The sequence below is a fragment of the Tasmannia lanceolata genome, unplaced genomic scaffold (assembly GCF_043159265.1).
Source record: "Tasmannia lanceolata isolate RefF3 unplaced genomic scaffold, GAP_Taslan_0.1 ptg000044l, whole genome shotgun sequence".
Lineage (NCBI taxonomy): Eukaryota > Viridiplantae > Streptophyta > Magnoliopsida > Canellales > Winteraceae > Tasmannia > Tasmannia lanceolata.
Window position 1 is genome coordinate 5,269,416 of NW_027518721.1, and position 12,190 is coordinate 5,281,605.

The 12,190-nt window shown below is 37.7% G+C and overlaps 1 protein-coding gene across 1 annotated transcript; it reads right to left on the minus strand.

Moving 5' to 3' along the window:
- Positions 1–214: 214 nt before the first annotated feature.
- LOC143863834 (mitogen-activated protein kinase kinase kinase YODA-like) lies at positions 215–10,167 on the minus strand. The gene is made up of 5 exons (XM_077374614.1): positions 10,045–10,167; positions 9,043–9,135; positions 8,334–8,494; positions 8,089–8,164; positions 215–464 (listed from the first exon to the last, which is right to left on the minus strand). The coding sequence occupies exons 2-5, from the start codon at positions 9,073–9,075 to the stop codon at positions 435–437; spliced, it is 300 nt and encodes a 99-aa protein (XP_077230729.1). The 5' UTR covers positions 9,076–9,135; positions 10,045–10,167; the 3' UTR covers positions 215–434.
- Positions 10,168–12,190: the final 2,023 nt, after the last annotated feature.

Sequence of the window (12,190 nt, forward strand, 5' to 3'; positions counted from 1 at the left end):
AAAGAAAATGGTTTCAAGTGCAGCCAGTCAGACAATTCAATTTTTATTCTTCATAAACAAAACAGTATGGCTGTTCTTCTTCTATACATCGATGATATCATTTTGACTGGTTCAAATTATTCTTTCTTAAATTCTATAATCAATACTCTTCAGTGCAAATTTGCACTGTCAGATTTAAGAGATCTTCATTACTTTCTTGGTTTACAAGCGACAAAATTATCAGATTGTTTATTTTTTGGATCCAGAAAAATATGCTACTGCTCTTTTACAAAGAGCAAATATGGATAATTCCAAGTCAGTTACTATACCAGTTGTTCAAAATCATCAATTATATCATGATTCCAGTCCTTTGCTTCATGATCCTACTTCCTACAGGAGCATTGTTGGCGCCCTCCAATACATCACTTTTACAGGACCCAATATATCTTTTGCAGTCAATCTTGTTTGCCAATACATGCATGCACCTACAGAAAGTCATTTACAAGCTGTCAAAAATATTCTGCGATATGTTAAAGGAACAGTGAATTATGGATTACGGTTATTTTCCTCTCCACTTGGGATTCGATTCAGGCGTTCTCCGATGCAAACTATGCTGGTTGTATTTATACCCGAAGATCTACAACAGAATTTTGTATCTTTTTGGGTAAAAATTTGATTTCATGGTCTGCAAAGAAACAACCTACTGTTTCACGATCAAGCACAGAATCAGAATATAGAGCTCTTGCATATGCTGTGGCAGATACTTACTGGATAAAGTCTGTTCTTCGAGAACTTAACATTTTTATTCCCAAACCTATTACAGTCCATTGTGACAATATTGGTGCAACTTATTTGGTGGCGAATACGGTTATGCATTCACGTACCAAACATGTAGACATCGATTATCACTTTGTTCGTGAAAAAGTAGCCCGAGGCGAACTTGCAGTTTCCTACATTTCTACGGATAATCAACTAGCTGACATAGTCACAAAAGGATTTTCTTCATCACGTTTTAAGTTTCTTAGATCCAATTTGTTGGAAAATTAGATTATGGATCTAATCTATGGTTTATTCGAACCCAAAAAATCTGCAACTTGAAATGAAAAAGCTCTTTCTGTTTGGAAATCAGAAATAAAATAGAACTTATCTGTTTGGTTGAAAACCCTTTGGAAATCGGATTGAAAAGAATAAGGCTGAGTCGTGCCACTGGTCACTCTCCTTAAGAATCGTATCTGCCCCCTACCGGTGCAACCGGGATTTGCGAACCGATGTTCCAAGATAAAACAGCCGAAATTCGTCCCAGTCCACGTGCACTCGCTGACTGGTCCACCCAGAATCACCAACGGAACTGTGCTCAGAATGAACGGAACGAAGGAGGAAGAAGCACAGAACAGAAAGCCTTGAGTTATAAATTTCAGAATGTGCAAAAACGTCTGTGTAATTTCTGTTTTCAAAACAATCTGTCTCGTCCCCTTTTATAGACCCGAAAGTGTCTGTTGGGGAGAGCCACCATTAAAACACACCCTTAAAGGCCAGTAACGTTTTTTCTCCCAATAGTTATTTTTGTGACCGTTGAGATTTTAAACGGTTCTTTACAATTAAGGTGGTGTGTCCATATCAAAACCAAAGGGTAAAAATCAAAATGGTTTTTTGCAATAAAAGTAACCTTTTCATTTAAATCCAAACCCAAACCCAAACCCAAACCCGAACCTCGGACCTCGGACCTCGGACCACGGGCTACGGGCCACGAGCCACGGCCACTGCCCGACCCGGCGAGGCGCGCTCGCGTGTGTGTTTTTTACACATGGGCTTGTGCTCTTCTAAAAGCCCAAGACCCAACCAATTCTAAAGCCCCTTGAAGGCTCAAGCCTTTCTCCAACTCTCCATCTTATATGGATAAGAAAATTTCTCTCAAGCTCCTATGTGGACTATTTATTTTGCCTTGGTTTAGAGAGCACAACGTTCACACACACATCAAGGTCTTGGGTTCAAGTCCCCATTCATGCAATTGATTCTAGTTTTCAAAGAAAGAGGGGGAGAACTTTAATTTGAATCTTCCCTCCAAATTTTAAACACAAAGCAAAATCATCTTTGACTTTTCTATTTAAAATATTTGAAATTGTCCAACAATCCCCCACAAGATTCAAAATACACTTACAGTTTTGAAAACGGAAGTATTTGAGCACATTAGAATAATAGAGCGGGTTCATACCGGTGTCTTTTGGACTTCAACCGATATTTAGGACAAACATATTACGTTATCGAGTACGGGTAGAGTTAGACTCCTTCAACCTTTCCTCGTAGGTGTAACCGATTAACCTGTCACCCACACCCTACCATCGATTCCTTGGTGATTCAATCACAGTTTTGGAACATTTTGGCCTTGTTCCCCTCTTGGTTCTCATGAATGTTCTAGAGAATTACTCGTTAAATTCTCATAGGAGGCGGCCTTACTTCCACATTCACTTAGGTCAGTCACCAAGTATGCACTGTAAGTAACATACCACCCAATATAGGTTATGAACTGATTAAGAGCCTATAACTCATCCTTTCGCATTTACAGTGAACACTATCTTCCAACGTTTTGCATCTAGGAGTAGGGGGTGATAGTGTTAACAAACCATCCGGTGACTTGTTAGTACCCATTGAACCAAATTCCAGGGATCTCCTTTCACATTGGTTGGGTGTCCATCACTAATGGTTCATGCCACGAGCTTTAACCCCATTCCTTGTGATGCCTCATAAACCACCTTGTTTATCTGTGGCTTTGTCAGAGGATCTGCTAGATTCCTCTCCGACTTTACAAAGTCGGGTGCTGTTGTTCCCTCACTCAAGTATTGCTTTACCAAATTATGCCTTAGGCGAATATGCCTTCTTTTGCCATTATAGGTCTTATTTTTTGCCTTGGCTAAAGCAGCTTGGCAGTCACAGTGTAGAAACACCGAGGGAACTGGCCTTGGCCATAAAGGCACATCTGCCATAAAATTCCTGAGCCATTCGGCTTCATCTCCTGCTAGGGCTAAGGCTATAAATTCCGCTTCCATAGTGGAACTTGTATTACATGTTTGTTTAAACGATTTTTAAAAAATCGCACCACCACTAAGGGTGAATACATATCCACTGGTAGACACTGAATCTCTTGAATCAGAGATCCAATTCGCATCACTATAGCCTTCTAAGATAGTAGGAAACCCCCTAAAATGCAGTCCAAAGTTCATTGTACCTTTTAAGTACCTCAACAACCTAGTCAAAGCCCGCCAGTGTTCATGTCCTGGTCTATGTGTGTGTTGACTGAGTTTTCCAACTGCTAGTGCAATGTCAGGTCTAGTACAGTTCATTAAATATGACACTGAACCTATAATACTTGAGTATTCCTTTTGGGATACCAGCTCACCTTTGTTTTTCTTTAGGTGAACCTGACAATCTAAAGGTGTCTTTGCAGGTGAACTATCATATTGTCCAAACTTCCTAAGAATGTTCTCTACATAGTGAGACTGAGACAATATTATTTTATTTTCTTTTCTAATGATTTTCATTCCTAGAATTAGATCAGCTTCAACCATATCTTTGGTTTCAAAGTTTGACATTAAAAATCTCTTAGTAGATTTAACTATGTCCAAACTAGTACCCATAATCAGTATATCATCTACATATACACACAAAATTACACTTTCATCGCCATTAAACTTACTATAAACACATTTATCAGATTCATTTATCTTATAGCCATTTGTAATTAAGACACTATCAAATTTGTCATTCCAATGTTTAGGTGCTTGTTTCAAGACATACAGTGACTTAATTAATTTACAAACTTTATTTTTATGTCCAGTTATAATGAATCCTTCAGGTTGTTTAATGTAGATTTCTTCATCTAAATCTTCATTTAAGAAAGCTGTTTTTACATCCATTTGATGTATTACCAATTTCTGAATATAAGCTATAGCTAATAATATCCTAATGGTGGACAACCTAGCAACAGGAGAATAAGTATCAAAGTAGTCTATCTCCTTCTTCTGTCTAAAGCCTTTAGCTACTAGCCTTGCTTTAAACTTATCAATTGTCCCATCAGGTCTTAGCTTCTTTTTAAATATCCACTTGCTATCTAGTGCTTTAGTTCCAGGAGGAAGGTCCACTAGTTCCCAAGTGTGATTTTCTATTATGGAGTCTAGTTCACTTTTTATAGCTTCTTTCCAGAATACAGCATCTGGAGAAGTTACAGCTTCAGTATAAGTTACAAAATCTTTATCTATTAGATAGGTGAACATCCTATCTCCTAGATTTGTTTCTTTCCTTTGTCTTTTAACTTTTCTGAGTTCTTGAAACTCAGGGTCCAATTCATTTTCAGTTTCAGTTTGATTTCTTGAAACATTACTAGGTTCTTTAGGAATTTCTTTCTTCATAGGGAAGTGATGTTCAAAGAACTCAACATCCCTAGATTCAATTATAGTGTTATATTCTAGGATATTTTCAACTGATTTCAAAACCAGAAATCTATAGGCAGTACTATTTTGAGCATATCCTATGAATACACAGTCACAAGTTTTAGGTCCTAGTTTTCTTTTCTTAGGTTCAGGTATTCCAACCTTAGCCAAGCAACCCCAAACTCTTAAGTGAGATAAACTAGGCATCTTGTTATGCCATAAATCATATGGTATTTGACCCTTATTCTTTGGAGGTATCCTGTTATATATATAACACGCCGACAGAAGTGCTTCCCCCCACAAGTTTAAGGGTAAACCAGAACTTATTAACATAGCATTGAACATATCCTTTAAGGTTCTGTTCATCCGTTCTGCTATACCATTTGATTCAGGTTGGTATGGGGCTGTGGTTTCATGGATAATACCATTATCATCACATAACTTAGTTATAGAGTATTCTGTTCCTCTATCTGTTCTAAGTCTTTTAATTCTTTTATCTAACTGATTTTCCACTTCATTTTTATATTTGATAAAGGCTTCTTCAGCCTTATCTTTAGAACTAAGAAGGTATACTTTAGTGTACCTAGAGTAGTCATCTATAAAGGTTACATAGTACCTTTTACCTCCTCTAGATTCAAGATTTGTAAAGTCAGCTAGATCACTATGAATTAGCTCTAATAATTCAGTTTTTCTTTCAACATTAAAGTGAGGTTTCTTAGTGAATTTTGCTTCAACACAAATTTCACATTTTTCTTTACTAGGTTCAATCTTTTCATTTATTAAACTTAAGTTGCAAAGTCTTTTAATATAAGGTGCACTTCTATGACCTAGTCTACCATGCCATATATCCAAAGATTCAACTATGTAAGCAGAAGAAGATGATTTTTCATTCATAATTTCAAGTACATTCAGTACAAACAAACCATTGGCATTATAGCCCTTTCCTACAAATACATTACTTTTTACTAAGGATCGCCTTGTCTGCTTCAAAAGTGAGCTTCAGTCCATTTTTGTTGAGGAGCGCGCCAGACACCAGGTTTCGCCGTATATCCGGCACATACAGCACTTCTTGCAATGCAAGTATCTTTCCTGAAGTTAACTTCAGAAGGACCTTGCCTTTGCCCATGACTTTCGAGGTCTGTGAGTTGCCCATATAGACCTGATCTCCTCCATCAACTGTAGTGAAGTTGTAGAAGGAACTTCTGTCTCCACATATGTGCTTGGTAGCACCTGTATCCAGCACCCACTCTTTTGGATTTTCCACCAAGTTCACCTCAGTCACAACTGCTGCAATCATATCTGCCTCGGTTAGATTAACCTTAGCACTAGATGAACCAGTCTTTCGGTGTCGACAATCCTTCTTGTAGTGTCTGGGTTTCCCACATTCAAAACAGACTCCTTTCTTCTTAGGTCCAGATTTCTTGAAGTTCTTATCCTTCTTCGGTTTCAGATTCTTAGATCCATCATTCCTGGTTTCAACAATGTTTGCCTTAGAGGTGTACTCTTTGGCCTTTAGTTGCTTATCCTTAAGTCTGTTTTTCTCTTCAATTTTAACCCGAACAACCACTTGGTCTAAGGTCCATTCCTTTGTCTTGTGTTTCATTCCGATTTTAAAATCTTTCCAAGACAAAGGCAATTTCTCAATGAGAGAACCAGCCACGAATGTATCAAGTAATTTCATACCTTCCTTAGCTAATTCACCAATAATAAACTGATACTCATCTATTTGGGCAGAAATAGGTTTCCCATCTTTTATAGTAAAGTCTAAAAAATTTCCTATCACATATTTTCTATTTCCAGCATCCTCTAATTCATATTTAGTTACTATGGCATTCCAAAGATCAGCAGCATGCTCATAGGAATAATAGATATTATAAAGTTCATTTGACAAACCATTTAACAAATGATTTTTGCAGATATAATCTGCATTATCCCAATCAGCAGTTTCTTCATTTGGTTTTGGTTAGGTAAGGACAAAAGCAACACCAATTTGTTGCAAAGCAAACAAGATCTGTTGTTTCCACCTTTTGTAATTCAAACCAGTTAGTAGTTCGATTTTGAAAAAATCAGGAACAGTATTGAGAATTCTGTTCCCAACAGGTGTTCGAACGACAGAATTTGGATTGGAATTCTCACCAGAGATGGGAAGAACAGAAATTGGGTTTGGATTATCAGAAGCCATAAGATCAGATTTGTTTTGTTATCAGAAAATTAAATAATGGATCTGATCTATGGTTTATTCGAACCCAAAAAATCTGCAACTTGAAATGAAAAAGCTCTTTCTGTTTGGAAATCAGAAATAAAATAGAACATATCTGTTTGGTTGAAAACCCTTTGGAAATCGGATTGAAAAAAATAAGGCTGAGTCGTGCCACTGGTCACACTCCTTAAGAATCGTATCCGCCCCCTACCGGTGCAACTGGGATTTGCGAACCGACGCTCCAAGATAAAACAACCGAAATTTGCCCCAGTCCACGTGCACTCGCTGACTGGTCCACCCAGAATCACCAACGGAACTGTGCTCAGAATGAACGGAACGAAGGAGGAAGAAGAACAGAACAAAAAGCCTTGAGTTACAAATTTCAGAATGTGCAAAAACGTCTGTGTAATTTTTGTTTTCAAAAGAATCTGTCTCGTCCCCTTTTATAGACCGGAAAGTGTCTGTTGGGGAGAGCCACCATTAAAACACACCCTTAAAGGCCAGTAACGTTTTTTCTCCCAACAGTCATTTTTGTGACCGTTGATATTTTAAACGGTTCTTTGCAATTAAGGTGGTGTGTCCTTATCAAAACCAAAGGGTAAAAATCAAAACGGTTTTTTGCAATAAAACACGGGCCACGGGCCGGGCCGGCCCGGCGAGGCGAGGCGCGCGCACGTGTGTTTTTTACACATGGACTTGTGCTCTTCTAAAAGCCCATGACCCAACAAATTCTAAAGTCCCTTAAAGGCTCAAGCCTTTCTCCAACTCTCCATCTTATATGGATAAGAAAATTTCTCTCAAGCTCCTATGTGGGACTATTTATTTTGCCTTGGTTTAGAGAGCACAACGTTCACACACACATCAAGGTCTTGGATTCAAGTCCCCATTCATGCAATTGATTCTAGTTTTCAAAGAAAGAGGGGGAGAACTTTAATTTGAATCTTCTCTCCAAATTTTAAACACAAAGCAAAAGCATCTTTGACTTTTCTAGTTAAAATATTTGAAATTGTCGAACACAATTTGAATGCTATTCCCAAAACAGTTCAAATTGCGGGAGGGTCATAACATATATATTACTGTTTATATAAATCATTGTAATATTGTCCAAGTATAAGGGCGTTTATGTACTTGTGTGGGTTGCAGATTATCTCGATCTTTCTTCAATTGGCTGTTTCACAATAGGCCGAATTGCTGAAACATATCTCAAAGGGAGAATCATATATTCTAGGGTTGCAAGTCGGGTCGGGCGGGTCGGGTTTTCTAAAGCCCTACCCTACCCGAGAAACTATCTCGGGTCGGGTCGGGTCGGGTTTTTTTTTGGAAAACCCAGGATTGTTAAACCCGGCCCTACCCGAGGTAGTTTCTCGGGCCGGGTCGGGTTTTTTCTTATCATCGCCTTTTGGAACATCGCCTTTTTTTTTTGAAACTATAACTTATTAGCCGCATGTTACAAATATAAATGACATACACAATATGAATTCTTACATGCTTTGCCATCCCAAAATCTGCCAGCGTAACACGGCCATTGAGGTCTACAAGGATATTTGCACCTTTGATGTCCCTGAAGAGGAAATATGGTTTAGCTACAAGTATGAAGAATGCCTAGACACGGGAAAATCATACAGGAACCATGCAAAAGAGGTTATTAATATTATTATTAAATGCTTGGAATTACTAAATCCCACCTATTAGTTTTAAATGAGTATAAGAGTTGGAAGTAGTACACCCACCTATGCACAGTATTCTTAGCATGCAAATATGCGAGGCCCGAAAGGATTTGCTGGGTGTAGCTCCGAATTGCCAGTTCCCCGAAGTGCCCATACTCTTGAAGAAGCTTATGGATTGAACCACCAGATACATATTCGAGGTAGATATACAATTTGTCATCAACCTGTTCAAGGGGTGGAGAATCACGGCACTGAAAGAGCATTAAACAAATCTGACATTTGAGCACAAACAACAGCTTGATATATTCTTAATTGAAAGAAACTCCACAGGTGCAATTTAAATACTATCATAAATTGATTATTCAGATCTTGGCATAAAAAAAAGAAGGCTCAAAAGTAAAATCCTTTAATTTGAGATCAAACTCGGGAGAATACCGGAGTTTGTCCACTCAACTGTTCCAAGACCTATAAATCATAGCAAACTTTGATATAAGAGTATATAACTTCTACATAAATGTTTAAAAATGTCCAGGACAGTAAAATGTTTCCACACATAAGATGTGACCAAAGATGCTCTTTTCTTAGATGTATTCGTTGTGGAACCTCCAGCAGTGCTAATAGTATTAGCGGCATTCTCGGAAGAATTCAATTCCTATATGATACAAAAGTAATTATTTGATAACAAACAAAAGGGTTAAACGATTAAGTGGACGCTTCATAATTGAGAATGAGATAGATGCATATCTATAATAAGCAAAAAAGTAAATCTTACATCAATATCCATGTCGATATCCTCCATTTCCATTTTAAATTGATGTAACCTCTGGATGCTCTACACAACGACAGTGAGATACAAAGTTATGGCCTGCATAAAAAGAAGCTCACAATTATTAGCCTTTTGTAGTTGCAATCAGTTGTGTTGGCTATGAAAAAATAATAAGGAAACAGAACAGGTATTAAAAAAATGAAGCAACTCCCTACCTAAAACCGCCATTAAACACACCCTCCTGCCCATTATATGTATTTGTTTGAATTTTTTTTATTAATTGTGGCATTGGGCACCTGAAAAGAATGAATGTGGATGCACACAACAGGGCTGATTTTATGATACATACAAGCAATACACGAGAAGTAGCGAAAATAAGCACCCACACTCAGTGATGTTGTAAATTATACAAATTCTATTGATATTAGTTACCTTGCTTCATCCCATTTTAACAATAGAGGACCATTTTTTCAAGACGTTGCAATTTCCATTTCTAGTAGAACAAAGCACAGGGAAAACACAACAGAGTCCCTTTTGTTTCCTGAATTTATAGAAACTATCAGACACCTTTACTTCCTCAGCCATGTTTTGATTGCATGCGTTCTTTCAGATTTTCAATTGTCGTGTAACAAGCAACAACATTGAGATTAAATTACAAGGCCAAAACCAGAAACGAGATTAAATTACAGGGCTAAAACCGGATACTTGGAGGATACCTTCACTAATTCACTTCCCCGTGGATTTTAGGTCTTTAACAAACAAAAGCAAAAAATACATTTTGGAGCTAAGGTTCTTGAACCTGATTAGTGATTAGGTTCAGGTTCTTGCAGAAACTTTGGCTGAAAAAAAGAAAGAAGAAAACCCCATTCTCTTAATCAGGTTCTTGCATAAACTTTGGCTGAAAAAAAAGAAAAAGAAAAAGAAAACCCCCATCTCGCTTCTGCTCCTAGAGAGAGAGAGAGAGAGAGAGAGAGAGAGAGAGAGAGAGAGAGAGAGAGAGAGAGTGACCTCGCTTCAGTTCCCGTCCAGAGAAAGGGGTGCTAGGGTTCCGCATTCCGAGAATCACTTGGGTGGAGGCGGAAGTCAGAGAGAAGGGGAGCTAGGGTTACACACTTACACGATCGATTTTCATTTCTGTTTTTAACTTTTTATTATAAGTTATAAGTTATAACTCATGTCTCATTTATACGTATAATTTTATAATAATAAAAAGGTAAAATGCGGGTTCTCGGGTCGGGCCGGGTTTTCCACCTTAAAAACCGGCCCGACCCGAGAATCACTCGGGCTTTGGAAAATCAAACCCGGTCCAACACTTTGCCCGGCCACTTTGAACCCGACCCATGCTTTTTTTGGGCCGGGTAAAACCCGACCCAAGTTGCAACCCTAATATATTCGATAAGCAGCCTCCAGAAGGACGTTAATTTAGAACAAACTGCGGGATGGCCCACATTCTAGTTCCCATGTCAAATGGTTTGCATTGCATGCTCTGACCGTTTTAAAGCTATAGCATCTCGATTGTTGACTCATCTGGGTGGGGCCTACCTGACAACTTTCTTAATAGGAGACTAAATTTTGCCAAAGTCATTTGTCAGAAATTAATTTCCGTCTTCTCAACAGCGTACTATCAGACCCCATGAATCTTTTTTGCCTGCCATTTCAGGTGAGGCTAAGTTGAAATATGACAGAGAGATTGAATTAAAAGCATTGCTACTTCAAACGTTTCATAATCTAGAAAAAAATATACGATGATAAGAGATGATGATGACTTATTAAAGGCGTTTGGACAGATTTCAACTCCGCCTGAAATTGAAATCCCGGAAAAATCTGAGTTGGTTAAAAAAGAATCCATCTAGATAAGAGGGATAGACAAGAACATGTGCAAGGGATAGATAGAGATATCTCCCCTAAAGGGCACCTGCTAAGCAATTTCACGCAAGAGATTGCTTACTTTTGCTAATCAAGTTATTTTGTGGCTCAGTTTTGCAGGATACAACAGCCACGCAGGCTCACTTTTTAGCAAATTTTGTCTTAATTGAATTGATTCATTTGAGGTGGCTGTTCTCTCCTGCAAAAGTGAGCCTCAAAATAGCTTTTTGCATAATTAGTGGGACCTAATTCTCTTAAATAAGGGACTCCTTGCAATACCCAGTTGGCCACTACACTCAATAGCTACAAACTTAATTGAAAACTCAATACAACCATGGCTAATTCTTAAGTTTAATGATAAAGAAATTAAAAGCATAATATACGCTATGAGCAATGATAGATACAAGGGAACCCTTGCATAAAGAGCCATGAAGGGCTCTTCGTTGGATCCACCTCAATTTCAATTACATTTTAAAATCGGTTGAAAAAGTAAAATCAGTTACATGGATCCAATCAAAGCCAATCATATTAATAAAATATCATGAATAAATTTAAGGAGGTTTTATACGATGTCCGCTCGTAGCCTCTTATAATCTAGATATCATTATTGATCTTTGATAGAAAAAGCCGTATTTATAAGAGACTACTCGCGTATGCTATATAGTTTAGCTTTATTTAAGTTCAACCATAAAAACTCACTCTCTCTCACTCCCATAGTTTAAAATATTGGCCTACTTACTATCCATTAATCAGTTAAATGAAACTACCTACTAAACTACTAAAACCTACTTTCTAAATCAACAATCTGATAAATAATTTAAAGCGACATGTCTAAATCGTACATTTGCTGGCCATTGATTGAAGGGTCAAGATTATCTGATCAAAACAAGTTCAGTTTCATTGGCCATCAGTGATGCGGCCTGATCAATGGACGGTGAAGATCAAGGTATTCGCTCTTTGAAAACTAATCTTATTAGTAACTTAGGTATGTACTAAACCAAACCTCAATAACTAGACCCTCTTTGGATGCCATGAAAATGAATTTCTATTAGAGAATAAAATTAATTAATTTAATCTTATTTGCAATTTAGACAGTGAGTAACAGTACCCAGGTCACATTGAAAGGAACTTTAAAATTTCCATCTTTAGAATATTTTTTCTCTTATTTTTTCATCCTTTATTAGAAAGGGCCCAATTGTATTAATTTTCTCTCGATGTATTTTCATGCCTTTATAAAAGGAAAGGTCAGGGCTAAGTCTCTTTCTCACTGAGGAGCGAAACCAGGGAA